Consider the following 15,925-nt stretch of genomic DNA (forward strand, 5'->3'; position numbering starts at 1 on the left):
TATGTTCCAATAAATCATGTTATTCATGTATTATCTGACAGAAGATGGGAGATATCCATAAACTATAGAGCTGAAATCATCATGTGGCATTTTAAACACCCACTGGTCCATAAAAGCAGGATAAAATCTGAAACTAATGGACCATAAAATGATCTTATATGTAAACAGAACCAGATTTTGAAGTGTTTTGTAGTATTAGTAGAAGTGTGCATGCAGTACTACAGTACATATGTTATTGCTTACTATTTTGGATGATCATTTATGCATCACAATATGTTACAATAATGTGACCACTGACCAGGGAGAAAAATCTGATTACATGTACATGTATGCTAAGTCTGGATCCAAAACTATGCTGGATGGTTAAAAATTATACTACCTGTAGCCCGCGGGGGCACTTACATTGACGAGTGGATACCATGCACGACCAAAAAATTCGTAAAAGGATGTCTTTTTCAAGATAGGGCACGTTACGTACGTAACGTAATAAGGGTGTCAAAAACACTAAAATAATGAAAAGAGGGTATCTATTTTCGCTAAGAAAGCTACGTTTTTAGGGTAAAATTTGCGAGGGTATAAAAAATTAAGACTAAAATGTTTTATAAAGGATATACTTTTTGCCCCAACAGTCAACACTACGTGTTTAGAGTACGATTTGCGCAAGGTGTGTAGGTCAGAGTGTAGGTAAAGGTAAAACCGACGACTGATGTCTGTGACATAACAATTAAAATATCGCTGTAAACTTGTTTAGGGGTTCAATTCAGGGAATACTTGCCAAGAGTATCGTTTTGTTTCCAATACTTGTTAAGGGTAGGGTTTCACACGCCAATACTTGTTAAGGGGTGCATTTTCAGAATATAGAAAATACGTGTTTAGGGTGCTTTTCGAGACCCCATGGTCGTGCATGGTATCCACTCGTCAATGGAAGTGCCCCCCCCCCCCCCCGGGACCTGTAGGCCTCCATCTATGTGTGTATTTTCAATTATCTGACAATCATAAAAATGGTCCTCATCATGACTGTTGTAAAAAAAATCATTATTTTCAAATTCTTCTATTGGTGTAGGGTGTCTGGAAAACGAAGACCGGGGACTCATATCACACTCGTGTGAAAGCGTTTGTAGTTCACGCCCAGTGTGTACAAAGCAGTGCAAAGTGTGTACAAAACACGTGCGCGGGTTAGAATGGACTTCGGACCTTGCCCCGACACATGTTCTCCCATTGACAATGCACGGGTCCCCGGTCTTCGATCTTCGTTTTCCAAACCCGTTGTTGGGTGTCTGGAAAACGAAGACCGAAGACCGGGGATCGCATTCGTTTAGCTAAGATACCACTTATAAATGTCATTATGAAGGCCTCTATTATTCAGCTCAAATTCAAGAATATTCTGATCTAGAATACATTAATGTCACTAATTGGCTGATAATGAAGTCATGTTAATTGCTTGTGTCAATAAATAGTATCGTTAGACCAGTTGAAGCGGGATAGGTCTCCCAGTTTACGCATGTCCCCGGTCTTCGGTCTTCGTTTTCCAAACCTGTTGTTGGGTGTCTGGAAAACGAAGACCGAAGACTGGGGACATGCGTAATGTCAATGGTAGTAAAATAGTTGCAAACGCCAGTTGAGTTGAGTCTGCTTGTACGTGATTGCGCAGTATGGGGTGTATTGTATGCAAGTTTTCAGTTTTATGACAGTTTTCAGAATTGCAATGGCTGAATTCCGTGGGTGAAATATGTACGTTATCCTTAATATCATGCCCTAGCTGATAACGATATTCACACAAATAACCATAACTTATCCACAGCCAATCATAGCTGATGACGTATCCAAGATCAGAATATTCTTGAACTGGTGCTGAATATTATAGGCCTATCTTAGCTAGACGAAAACGCAATCCCCGGTCTTCTGTCTTCGTTTTCCAGACACCCAACAACAGGTTTGGAAAACGAAGACCGAAGACCGGGGACATGCGGAGTGTCAATGGTAGTAAAATAGTTGCAAACGCCAGTTGAGTTGAGTCTGCTTGTACGTGATTGCGCAGTATGGGGTGTATTGTATGCAAGTTTTCAGTTTTATGACAGTTTTCAGAATTGCAATGGCTGAATACGTGGGTGAAATATGTACGCTATCCTTAATATCATGCCCTAGCTGATAACGATATTCACACAAATAACCATAACTTATCCGCAGCCAATCATAGCTGATGACGTATCCAAGATCAGAATATTCTTGAACTGGTGCTGAATATTATAGGCCTATCTTAGCTAGACGAATTGACGCGATCCCCGGTCTTCTGTCTTCGTTTTCCAGACACCCAACAACAGGTTTGGAAAACGAAGACCGAAGACCGGGGACATGCGTTATGTCAATGGTAGTAAAATTGCAAATTAATGTCAGCCAATTAAGAAGGAAAAACCAGTTCACAGAATGTAATTCTGGAAAATGGAAAAACGGCATACTGGTCTAACTGGTCGAGTTCACTTTACTTGACCAGTTAAGAATTAAACTGGTCTGAAATTACTGGTCTAGAGTTAACCTTTAACTGGAAATTTGAAACTGGTCTGATTGATTACTGGAGTTTGTTACTTGTCTCAGTGGAATAATGGTGTAAACTGGGAGACCTATCCCGCTTCAACTGGTCCAACTATACTAATTGTTGACACAAGCAATTAACATGACTTCATTATCAGCCAATTAATGACATTAATGTATTCTAGATCAGAATATTTTTGAATTTGAGCTGAATAATAGAGGCCTTCATAATGACATTTATAAGTGGTATCTTAGCTAAACGAATGCGATCCCCGGTCTTCGGTCTTCGTTTTCCAGACACCCAACAACGGGTTTGGAAAACGAAGATCGAAGACCGGGGACCCGTGCATTGTCAATGGGAGAACATGTGTCGGGGCAAGGTCCAAAGTCCATTCTAACCCGCGCACGTGTTTTGTACACACTTTGCACTGCTTTGTACACACAGTCAGTCCGCAAGCCCTGAAAAAGTAGCTTCTTTTATCCAAGTGATATTCATGACAAGAGGGTTTTTGCATAGTTAATGAGCTTGGTGCGAACCAAAACACCTCTTTTTATTCGGCCATTGCTGCTCTAAATATTGACCAAATCTCATGTTTTTGGTATCTTTGTAAAGAAGAAGAATCATTCTTTTAGGTCATGTGTTTGGATTTTTAAAAGAATGTTGTAATATAGGAAAAACTTTTGATCTAAAACATGAAACAAAATATTTTTTTAATGCAACGAAAGTTGTTGTTTTCACACTTAATTTCTGTTTGGGCACAAATGATTTTTAAATCATGATAAAGCTGAAGATCTAAGCTTTAATATGATATAATCTTTATAAGAAGATGTATTTTAGATGGGTCAGCAGCCAGCTTTTCATAGACCAAGTACATTTTGCAGCTCAAAAACAAGAATACTGCGCTCTGATTGGTCATAGACCACACACCCACGCAAATTCCAATGTTCCCCACACTGGGCCTCTGCAAGGTCACACTCACCATGTGGTAATCTCTTCAAATTACCCGCGCCTGTTTGTTTTGAAAACAGTATTCAGCCAATCAGAACTCTGGATTTTATGTTACTCAGAAATTTCAGAAATCTCGTCTTGCATCTTGATGGAAATAACTGGCTGCTGACCCATCTAAAAGATGCCACATATCAAGAGTGACATTGTAAGAAAGTATAGAGTTTGAGCTTTTTGATAATATAAATAATGTTGGTGCCTAAAACACAAAATGTTGCACAATTTGCATGTGAAAACAGAGGAAGAAAATTCTGTTTGATGCATCTTTTCAGGTAAAAAATTCACTTATTTATCAAAATATTTCATTCAAAAGAAGTGACCAATATAAAAGGGTAACATTTACTCTTGCCCATGGTACAAAAATAATCAATATTACTCAAGGAGAAAGTGGTTAAATTCTTTGAGAAAGAAAGTCTCACAATTCACGAGATTTTGCAGGGACATGAATTCAGCCACGAGAGGACTTGGATAAATCTTGCTCATTTGCTCATTAACACAGGGGCTTGCGGACTGACTGCACACTTCGGGCGTGAACTACAAACGCTTTCACACGAGTGTGATATGAGTCCCCGGTCTTCGGTCTTCGGTCTACGTTTTCCAGACACCCATTGGTGTATTTATAAATCCCTATAAAATTTATCCTTTTCAAGACTGAAAATTATGTTCATGCTTAGTTTCTTCCATAATTTTGCCAAGGATAATGTTAGACTCCAAGAGGGTCAAAGCATACCTTGAAATAACAGAATCCTGTTTGCAATAATGACCATTAATGATCACTTTAAATTTTACCATGAAAATTTATTGAAATATTCTCACCATTTTGACATTATATACTGGGGGTATGGTATAACTGGCAACCTTGTACATGTATACATGTACATACATCATACATGTATGTATAAACATCGTAAAGTTTCACGTATTGGCTTCTGTAAGGTAACAAAATAATGCTGAAGATAATGCTTTGATTGCCAATAAATGTTTTATTGTTCACTCGAATTTTCAATGGTCGTCCGTCTTCTTCAGGAGTTTACAATGTATGTATATATGTATATACAGTATATAAAGGCCTACATATGTACTGTACATGTATAGGCCTACAAATACCTACATGTAGCAGTCTGAATTCATTCCATTTCATATATGTAGTGCATGTATAAAGAAAACTGTCTCAAGGTCGTCTGCTGTTAATCAGAGGAACAGAGATGTTACATGTGGTCATATCCTTATCCAATCAATCTTGATGTCTTTCAGTCTGGTGATTAAACCTGTGTTCAGACAAACAAAACTTGTATTCAAGAATGTACATGCTAAAACAGTGTACAGTAGGTAAACAGTAGGTGGTTTCAGACCGCCTCGAAGTTCGTCAGTTCCAGGTATTCTCTGATTGGGAAATTTACCCCGATCAGAAAATACCAGGTATTTTGGTAATGTGAAAGCAAACTGCGCGTAATTTCCCCGAAAGAAAAAACCCGCTAAATAGTAGGTACTTGGCGAAATTACGAGAACTCTCGCGGGGATTTTTCCAAGGTCGCAGGTATTTTGGCAATGTGAAAGCAATTTACGGGAACTTTTAGCCCAGCGTGTCGTTGGGCGCGGGCGCCGTGGGTGGCTGCTGGGCTAGTGATTTTGATTCTCGTGCCTTGCCTGCTTATACAGACCATACTGCGCATGCTCATACAGACCATACTGCGCATGCTCATAACTTCAGGAACTTATCCCGAAGGGTATGCTTCGGGGCGGTGTGAATGCAGGAATATATAATGGGTATTTTTTAGCCTAAAAAAGTTCTCGTACTTTAACGGGGATTCTTATGATCTAGGCGGTTTGAAACCACCTAGTGATATCTGCATCTGAATGGTGATGAACAAAACATCACATAACAAACTACCTGTATAAAACAATAATTACTGTCACATCAATGACCCAGGGGTAGCTACTTCAGTTCTGAAAACTATTACCCCAGCTTTGGCTTGGACACCTAGGCATTCAAGCATGAAAGGAATTTCTTCCTACGAGATACCCATTCACCTCACCTGGGTTGTGTGCAGCACATTTAGCACAATGTGGGTAAATTTCTGGCTGAAGGAAGGGGGGTGAAAGCAATAGAAGAGAGCAAAAGCTCAAGTAAGTAAATTTTAGGTTTGGACCAGTAAAAAATGAAAAAAACTACTGGTTCAACATGAACAGGTTGGACCAGTAGAAACAAAGGGTTAGTGTGGAGCCCTGCTATTAAAAACAATTTTGTTTCATTTCTTCCACTTTCAGATTCGACCGGACGATGCAGGACATTGTCTACAAATTAGTTCCAAATCTACTTAAAAGTAAGTATATGCATCTATATTCTTACAGGAAAGTCTTGTGGCTATTTATTTCCAGTTATTATGAAATATGATAGCTTGTTATTTTCTCAAGTCAACAGGCAGTACACTATGTCTGCTCTGCATCTTTGCATTTTTTGCAAGTTATGCTGGTTTTACTGTATATATATACTGATTTTTTATCTATTGAACAAAAGATTAAATTGTAAATTTCAAAGATATTCACCTCCACAATTAAAATAAAGACTGCTGACACAGTATTACATGTTTTATCCTTGATAATTGATTAGATATGTCATTACCAATACCAATATAAAAACCATTATTTTATGGTATAAAACAATTTTTAATCTTTTGAAATGGAATGTTTTATTTTCTGAAAGTAATTGACATTTGTGCTTTGTATAAAGGAATATGCCCTCTAATTTCTTATTTCCCACAACTCATGGTACTGGGGGCAGACAGGCAACCTTTCATAATTCTTCAGTTATTTAACGAACCGGCTTTAATATTCGGTCAACTTTTCAATTTTTTTTTTACATATTCCGAAAGCCTGTGATTCACTCTATTGACTTGACAAATTTCAGATCAAAATTCGTATTATTTGAAGAATAATAGCATATTTGACTTTTTTTACGAACCGACTCAACCCCCCTCCTTTGATTTTAAGAACTGGCTCAAACCATTCTTTGTGTTCTATAAAGTCTCTGGAATGGTGCGCACAGGTCAAAGACCCAACCAGATGCTGCGCGTATGCAGCACGTATGTGGTTGGCGCAGGATTTGTGCCTCTAAAAATCATGTGCGTGGCATCAATGATTCTACGAACTGGCTCAGAGCGTGGTTTGTGTTGCTAAAGAACAGTGCGCAATGTGCATGATTTTACGAAGTGACTCAAACCCTTTGTTTGGGTAAAAATTAACAGCTTCTGAAATGCATACATGCACTTCATTTCAAATATTGAGAAAATGAATATGAATTGCGGACAAATTTTTGTATATTATAAAAGAATAGATTGTGTGCTTTAAATTGTTATAAATAATTGATCTGGTTTCTTTGAAAGTGCGAAGTTATAAGGGTCTGAAAAACATTCAAACTTTAAACGTGATTATCTTGAAGTCATGTTTTGGAGGCCAGCCGAGGTTTGAGCCAGTTCGTAAAATCACTGACGAATTGAGTTCTCAAGTATTGAAAAAAGGAGAAATAAAATAGAAAGGAAGAAAGAAGAACAAAAAGTATACGGGGGTGGGGGGGGGGGGGGTCTGCATCGAGTATTACACAGAAATAGAAATATCTCTTTTAGAATTTCTTTCTTCATATCACTGTCAAAATTCCCTGCTACTCCCCCTTATCTATTATAATAATGATGCCTTCAGCTATATTTAAGAGGAAATTCATCATCATTTGAGTATTATTTATGTTTATATTCCTTACAAATATGTTTATGAAAGTAAGGAACTATGGATTTAGAGCGGAGGTGGAGGAAATCTCTTGGTTGTCAAATACCAATGTGTATATGTGTTTGTTATAAAACTTCCTTTATTATAAAACAGGATGGAGGAATATGACGTACTTGGTCATGTTTTTATTCTCTTGAAGTACTTCTTCCTATTGCTTTTTTATGTACATGTACAGTGTAACATTATCCATCCATTAAAAAAAAATGATAACAGGTATTTAATAAATGTATGTCTATCATAAAGTAAAAAGAAAATATCTAACCATTATTTAGTCTTTGCTATTCAGTGTAGGCCTACAATGGTGTAATGAGAACAAACTTTTGAGAGGGCCAGATATGGCATATCGGTCAAAATTTTGACATTTTTATTACAATTGTGTGATAGAGTTTGACATGATATTCAGCAAATATCATATTTCACCCTTTTCTCTTTCCTTTTCTTTCCTTTTCTCTCTCTCTCTTTTTTTTGGTCTTGTCCATGGAAAAAAACCCTATCTGTACACCACTTTACTTTCAAGGATATTGCTTTTACATACAATATACATTCAATAGGAGGCGCGATAGCTCAGTCGGTAGAGCGGGGGATTCGTATTCCGGTGACCCGGGTTCGATTCACACTTGGTGCGCTATTGCCCTTTGGTAAGGCATTAATCCTCATTACCAGGTCCTTCGGAGAGGACCTTAAGCCGTCGGTCCTCTGGTTGCTTGCTTACAAGCATTCATGCTTTCTTAGCAATCAGGTAAAAAAAATCCCAACCAATCAATCAAATTCACCCGAGAATCGTTTCTAAATCTGTATACATTTGTACTCTATAGGTGAATGCTGTTATTATGACTCCAAGTGCAATTTTATACAGAATATATGTTGTTTATTTGATAGATAGGAATTTGTTAATTGACTGAGTTGAAATAAAAATCAGTGTTTCACTTTTTGTATTGAACTTGAAAATTTTGATTTGTTCACATTTATTTTTCAGGTGAGGAAAGGAGAGAAAAGGAGTTTTATGAATCTTTTGGTAAAACGGAGCCAGAAGAAAAAACAGGTCAGTGTATTGTATTGTTTTATTTACAGAAGGTTCTATTTTACCATACTTTTTATCCTCCATATCTGTCTCAGACTCAGTCTCAATCTTTATCTCTGTTTCATCTTTCTTCCTGTTACTCTCTTTTTCCCCCACATATTCTGATAATTTTTTGTGAACATTGCTTAGAAAGTAGACCAAATATTTTGTAGATTAAAAAGAAAATTCACTAGTTTGTTTAACTTCCTTTGCCAAGTTTACTTTGAAAATATTCAAATGTATTGATATTTCATTTGTTTGGATTTGGTGGCAATTATCCATGAACCTGTGTATATCAAATTTCTAACTATATCATGTGTGTAAGCAAATGTTGTATTTTTGGCTTGCCATATTCTTGTAAACCCCTTTCGATTTCCATTACTAGATGTATTGACACTTGCATGGTCATTAAAATACCAGTATACAAGAAAATAATCGGGTCTCAAAATGATTGGTAATACATCAAAATGATTGGTAATACATTTTGCGCATACATGTAAGTGCTTGGCAAAAAATCCTTTTCTGATCTAGATGAAATACTTAATCATGAATTAACACATATGCCCATTTTCACTTGCAAAAAACCCCTCTTTTTGCTAATCTGGATAAACTACCCAATCAGAAATTAATAGGTATTGTTACTGACTAGGCAGGTGTTAAAGCTCATTTGTTTCTAAAAGGCAATCACATTTATATCGGATCAGTATCATCCAAAATCATGTTTGAACTCAAACATCAGCCATAAGGGTGTTATCACAAGACTCCATCGCTCCGTTCAGATTCATGCAGTGAGTCTCCCACTCGCTTGTTTAGGTTGACGACAGAAGGCATCAACAAAGTGCTTTTTATATAAATTTGGGGCGCTGAGAGGATTACAAATGCGTTGAGACGAAGAGATATCAATCAGGACACTGATGAAAATCAGACATATATTACATGAGAGTGTGTGTTGTGTTCATACTAGAGCTCTATCAATGATATCAAGGAGATTGAACCTTGTTGAAATGAAAATGATTGATATACTTTGTGGCTGCTGCCAAGCAACACTAAACAAAAATTATTATAGCTTTTTTTTACCCTCTGAAGAATTATGATGTAAAATGATTAATGAGTTGAAAATGCAGCCCCACAAGCATTGCAAATCCATGCTGGCAAGACAAGGCATATAGTGAAAATGTTTTAACATTTTCACTATATGGCGGTCCTTGTTATTTTGATATAAAACATTATTCTATTTTGATATTAAACATTATTCTATTTTGATATTAAACATCATGACATCACCATACAGCCATACACTGTACATACTATATGCCTAACATATAAATGTGTTAATAGGCATGTAGTATGTACAGTGTATAAGGCTGGATGGTGATGTCATGATGTTTAATATAAAAATAGAATAAGAATGATAATAGCTCAAGGCGCTCCAATATTACCCTGGCTATTAAAGATTGTCTACCGATCATGGTGCTCATAGCTTTTTGAGGAATTACTTCCTGCTGGTACCCATTTGCCTCACCTGGGTTGAGTGCAGCAGAATGGGTGTAAATTTCTTGCTGAAGGAAAACACGCCATGGTTGGGTTTAAACCCAAGTCCCTCAGATTGAAAGACGAGAGTCTCTACCACTCGGCCACGATGCTCCCCATGTTTGTTATACATGTGTCACTGTATACCAGCCTTGCTCGCTCCATTGCCCACAACCTTGGCCTGGGTGAAATTCTGGTCAAGAGTTTAGATGGTTTTGTTCAAGGTTTATTTGATCACATCCTGTGGGTATCATCATGAGGCTATGAATATTGATGAAAGCTTGTTTTATGGCCTATTCACTGATGACAGGTGAATCGATGTACAATTGTACATGTATATGTAGATCAACTGGAAAGAAGCCTTCAAGATTTGGAATAGCTCAGTCAGCTAATCTGTTTCATGTGAACCTTTTCATTTACATCACAATGGCTGATTTTACTGTCAATGATTGATTTTAAGTCAGTACTTCTATTTTCAATAACACAATAAATGGAATGATTTATTTGATAAATCATACATCCATCAGTAACAGAAATGAAAAATAAACCCATTTTGTCTTATCAGTAGTAGCACAAAAGTATTTTAAAGCCAATGAGATAGGCATTGATGCCAGGGCATCCACAGCCTTGGGTAATAAAATCATATAGGCCTATTAGAGTAAATAAATAATATATGCTTCAATGTCACACATTTGGAACTGCTTCTTTCCTGTTTTTAGGCAGCTTTTCTGCTTTTTGATTAATGAGTTTTGTGTGTTATACATGTATAGGGCCTATAGTCAAATACGATTAAATACACTAGTGTATTGTGCTAACCATGTCCAGGTATGCCTCAGGCAAGGCTAATATTCAAGCAATTTTTATGAGAGAGTTGGGCATCCAACATATTTAGTTGCTTGTCTTAAAACTATATCAAAGCAACAATCATTGAAAGAATGCAGGCAGGAGCAGTGTAGAATGTATTGGTTCCATGACATTTGCTCTGGCAACAATTGCTCTGCTGCAAATTCCACACATTAATGGAATGACCAACTTCAACCCTGGATTCAACGCTTATAGCCTATCCTAAACCTAACCCTATATCTGTAGACAAAACGAAGCCTGGAGCAATTGTCACTGGAGCAAATATCGTGTCACCGTAAAATAATGTCACTTGAACGGAGTGAATCGATGCATCAGAGGATCAGAGCCAAAGAAGCTTGAACACACGAGGGCTCAATGCCTCATCTGTAGTAGGAATGAATGCGAGATCACACCTTGAATGCAGTCTGGTGTATCGCGTGTGACATGGCACTGACAGCTAGCTCAGACCCTGTTTAGATTAGAGAAAATTGATACCGAGCTCTAGCAGAAATCTTGGTTGTCAGTTAGTCACTGTACATGTATGTAGGCTACTAGGCTTTCCGTATAGCAAAAGCCTGCAGCTATATAGTTTTATTTATCTGTGGAGATGTCTACTGTCAGCTGTTCTTTACAGTGCAGATTTATTAATGTGATTTCAAGAATTGCAATTTTCCAATTCTTGACATGGACAAGGCTGTAGGTGAACATGTAACATATCAAGAAATATTGCTGACAAAAGAATTCACAAACATTGCCTTACATATAAGACTTAGAAATTTGCCTGTACATTTAATATTCTTACTAAGTTTTGTGTGAACCTGAGTGATATTATGTTCATGTTGATTCTCTATTGCCATGCTTCATACGGCCTGATGTTCAGACACATGTGTCTTACTGCTTTCATTTACCCTGTTCACACTTCAAACTGACTGTGTTAAACCATGTGTATACTGTATGTAGCTGAATGCTGTCAGTCTGAACAAAGGGTTTCTTGAGAGCTGGCTGTGACAAGCAGTATCAGTTACTCTTAATTTAAGACATCAATCACTTCTATATTATCTCTCCCAGTGTGTTTTCATCAGCATGAGTTTTAGCCTATAATCTAGGCGGAGGCTGCAGTTTATTGCCTTTGCTGTTATGCTGAACGCAAGCGATATGTCTGATGTGGCAAAGACTACGAATTGTGGATGCAAAGCATCTACCGCCTATAACTCCCGTCTGCATATTAATCAATATTCATGTTTATTCAAAATGTCGGAGTTATTTTCATAAAAGCCGTGATCACGAAGGTAATTGTAACACATAGGGATTGCCTGGTAGATTGTGCTTTTCCATATCCTGTTGGTAAAGCAAGAAATATATCCCTCCCGTTATCAATAACGCTACGAATGGCAGATTCTTGAAGGTCTCAGAATTTTCCACTAGAAATGCCGAGTATATCGGCAACAGAATTCAAACTTTCTTGCATAAGATTCCCGCGTTTATTCGTACTTTCCATTTTGGATGAAGAAAGTGACATCATGTCACATGATTTTTATATTAGATATGCATTACCTTTCTTCTAACCAACGTATTTTGATTGGTCTGATTTATTTCTTCTCATACATATGCATGAGAATTTTTCGTTAAAAAAATTGGCGTCATTTCATTGTCGATAATAAAAAACAACATCCAAATCAAGATGGTAGTGTATAGGTGGTGGATGCTAACGAAGCCACAATGCGTATTCTTAGCCAGATCAGACGTATCGCTTAGGTTCAGCATAAACAGCAAAGACAATAACTGCAGCCTCCGCCTAGATTATAAGCTACATGAGTTTGTGCAAGCTTGGGATACTCATTGCACAAAAGTGACTACTATTATAACTCTGCCATCCAATAGTAACTACCATGGTAACATTGCTCAACAGCCAATCAAAATCAAGGATTTCATGGTAGTCACCATTGGATGGCAAAAATACCATATAAGTTTAATGCAGTGAGGCCCTGGCTCTATTGACAACACAAGTTATAAAAAATGTATCCTCCATTTAATAGACATTTGTTTCAATCAATTTTGACCAAAATGTCAGTATCAGACTTAGTAATAATTAAGACTTCTTTGACTTTCTCAATTCATTCTTATCACCCTGATGTTTGTGTGTAGGCCTACTTGATTTCTAAATGATGACATCCATTCATGGTAAATTACAAAAATATCATTCTACTCTACACTGTATCAAGAATAGCAGTATTCAAATTCCAAAGAGAGTATGTCTGTCTTTAGTGCTATTTTTATATCTGTACAAGCAGATTTATAATTCATGAATAGTAAAATGTATGCACATCAAGTGTCTTGGGATTTATTTGAATCTTTGACATTTAGAGAGCCTTATCATTAGTGTGATTTATGTAGAAGGGTAGCAGGTTGTCTGCCTATTTTTAGGTGCCGTTTTCTTCCCTTCCCTAATATACATTGTACACTGCGAGTTATTTTATGTGGTTAGCTACATGTAGATAGATAGTTTGTGAAATGCAAAAGGGAATATGTACCATTTCATTTTTCAGGGCATACCTGGAAGAGCTACACTCTAAATTCCAAGCATTTAAAATAAATCTAAATCGGCTTTGGATAGTGACCAGCCGAATGTTGGATTTATTTTAAACCTTTAGGATTAACTTTCAAATCTCAAAAGATTTAAATTCAAATCTTTTAGATTAATATAGGTTTAAAACTAAATCTAGTATTTGTCACTATTTACAACCGATCTGGATTTATTTTGAATCGTGAAAATTTAGAGTGTACACATGTGGGTTACCAATTCAATGCTCACTACTCGGCGATTCTAGTTGTTTTACAATCACTAACTTTTCCAGATTATATCAAGACAAAATGGAAATTTTATTTTTATTTTTATGCAAAAATCAAGAGTTATATTTGATATAAATTGTTCTTGATAGTTGGTGCTTTAAAATCACTATATTTTGTTTGATATGAATATAAGTTTATCTTGGATTATTTGATTGCAAGACACAAAATTAGCATTAATCCAAGAAAAAAAAAGATTATTTATTTTTCTCAGTTTCCTGACACATGTCTGTGACCTTTCATTTTACATGTACATGTACTTTGCGGATCTAAAAGTCTCAATTTCATTGCCATGATAAGATCACTTTGAATCACCATTTTCTTTTTTTATTATTTTCACCATACAGATGAATTACAAAATGACATCACCAAAGACGGGGACGATGATTACCACCGGAACGATGAGCAAGTCAAGATCGTCCTAGAATGTTCCACCAACAAGCTGGGTCCACTCCGGAAAAAGTTCATCCGTATCTCTTCCCAGGCCACCATCAATCACATCAAGAAATTTGTTGCCAAGAAATTACAATTAGATAAATTTAATGAGGTTAGTATGATATAAAATATCATCAGTTAGCAGGTTATAAATGAAATATGAGTAAATGCTGTGTATGATCATTTGTTTTATTCACATTGTGAGAGAAATATGTTTGTGAAAGGCATTTCCTAATTTTCATGCTCTGTTGGGGCACTTCTTTTTCGGTAATATATGGAACCAATCAATACATTTTAATGTGATATGCTGTTTACATTGATAAAAATATAAGAATTTAGTTGTTACACTGGTTAAATTTCATATGCTTTTTGACCCTCTTCAAGAAGAAAGTCCCTGGTTGATAATGGCAAGAAAGATAACTAGGAAGAATCAGCATCTGATGAAAATTATCACAGGAATTAATTCAATCAAAGTAATCATAGAATTTATTTAACTCCAAAGATTGATTTATTAGTCTTTTTGATCCTCTTGGGAAGTATTGCTACAATGACAAACTAAGAATATATCAAGGGATTGTGTTGAATTGTTTTGAATGAGTGCTCTTTCTATTTTATGAAATATACACTTATTACAATGCATAGAAGTCATTATATGCACCTATGTTTCAAAAATTTTCATGATTGCCCATGGCATTACCTACACTTTTTTTTTTTTTTCCAATCAGCTTGATATCCTATGCAATGAAGAGATCTTAGGCAAAGACCACACGTTAAAGTTTGTCTGTGTTACAAGATGGCGAGCAAGGGTGAGTAGCTTTATGATGATTTTATTCCTAATTTATGCAAATTTGAGGTGGAAATTTGATAGAGGGGAGAGAGGGAGAGCACTACAAGCGGGTTTAATAGCAAAATTTGCTGGCCCCAAGTTATGTGTCACAGGGGTTTAAATCGTCTCAAGACGGCTTCAAATTGCGGGTGTAGAGCCTGGTCGGGCTTTTTCAAATCTGAAGCCGTGTCGTGTGTGCATCAGGGCTCTATTGGGGTGTAACAAGAAACTTGCGATCAATCTCAAATCTATTTGAGGAACCAAAATCAATCATGTCTCTTGCAATTGATTACAAATTAATTTGCAATTGATTGCTTGTCTGCTTCTGAAGGAGTTTAACTGATTTGCTACAGCTAAAACTGATCTTTTGATTGTTGCAGTTGATTGCAAATATTTTCTTACAACATTTTGATCCATACTTCAACTGAGATGGAAACTTTGTTTAAATGGCTCAAGACGAGGACAATGCAATGTACTTGTTTCTATAGATGGGTTCGTGTTAGCCCCATCTGTATTCAAGTTAACACTTATAAGGTCACGACCAAGAATTCCCATTTCTGGGTCACTCTAGAAAATGTGCTTTTTATTATTCAGAGAGAGCATTGTCTCTTCGGTATCGGATGAGAGTTTGAGATAATGGACGTGGAATGGCGATCTTTTTCGTCTTCCAAAGTCAGCCGGGATGTAATGTTAGAGCCGGGCTTCCCAAGGCATGCACTTATGTGAATGATTTTGGAGTATAGTTACACTGTGTTGAAATAGCATGAGGAAGAATGAATGAGATGAGGGGGGATATGAGAAATGGGCAGGGCTAGGGAAAATATCACTTGGGGTGTTTTAATAAGCTGTTTGTAAGGTAAGAATGGCAGATGGTTATTGCATCGAAAAAAATAGTTAGAATCTACAGATGTTGATTGACATTCTGAATGTTAACATTCATTTTCTGGGCAAAGTGTGTTTTCCTACAATTTAAATGATTTGTTGAAATATCTAGAGAAGTGTGGGGTTCAGGACTTAGCACTGTATATCTCTCATTCGTAAAATCATGTAATTACGTTCATAGACGAAT

General features: G+C 36.6%; 1 protein-coding gene across 1 annotated transcript; it reads left to right on the forward strand.

The window, feature by feature from the left end:
• The first annotated feature begins 4,540 nt into the window (after nt 1-4,540).
• On the forward strand, nt 4,541-15,480 carry LOC129273268 (polycomb group RING finger protein 3-like). Its single transcript, XM_064107860.1, has 6 exons — nt 4,541-4,572; nt 5,804-5,859; nt 8,292-8,357; nt 13,943-14,142; nt 14,756-14,836; nt 15,451-15,480. The coding sequence occupies exons 1-6, from the start codon at nt 4,541-4,543 to the stop codon at nt 15,478-15,480; spliced, it is 465 nt and encodes a 154-aa protein (XP_063963930.1).
• Nucleotides 15,481-15,925: the final 445 nt, after the last annotated feature.

Source organism: Lytechinus pictus, chromosome 12 (assembly GCF_037042905.1).
Source record: "Lytechinus pictus isolate F3 Inbred chromosome 12, Lp3.0, whole genome shotgun sequence".
In the NCBI taxonomy this organism is placed as follows: Eukaryota; Metazoa; Echinodermata; class Echinoidea; order Temnopleuroida; family Toxopneustidae; genus Lytechinus; species Lytechinus pictus.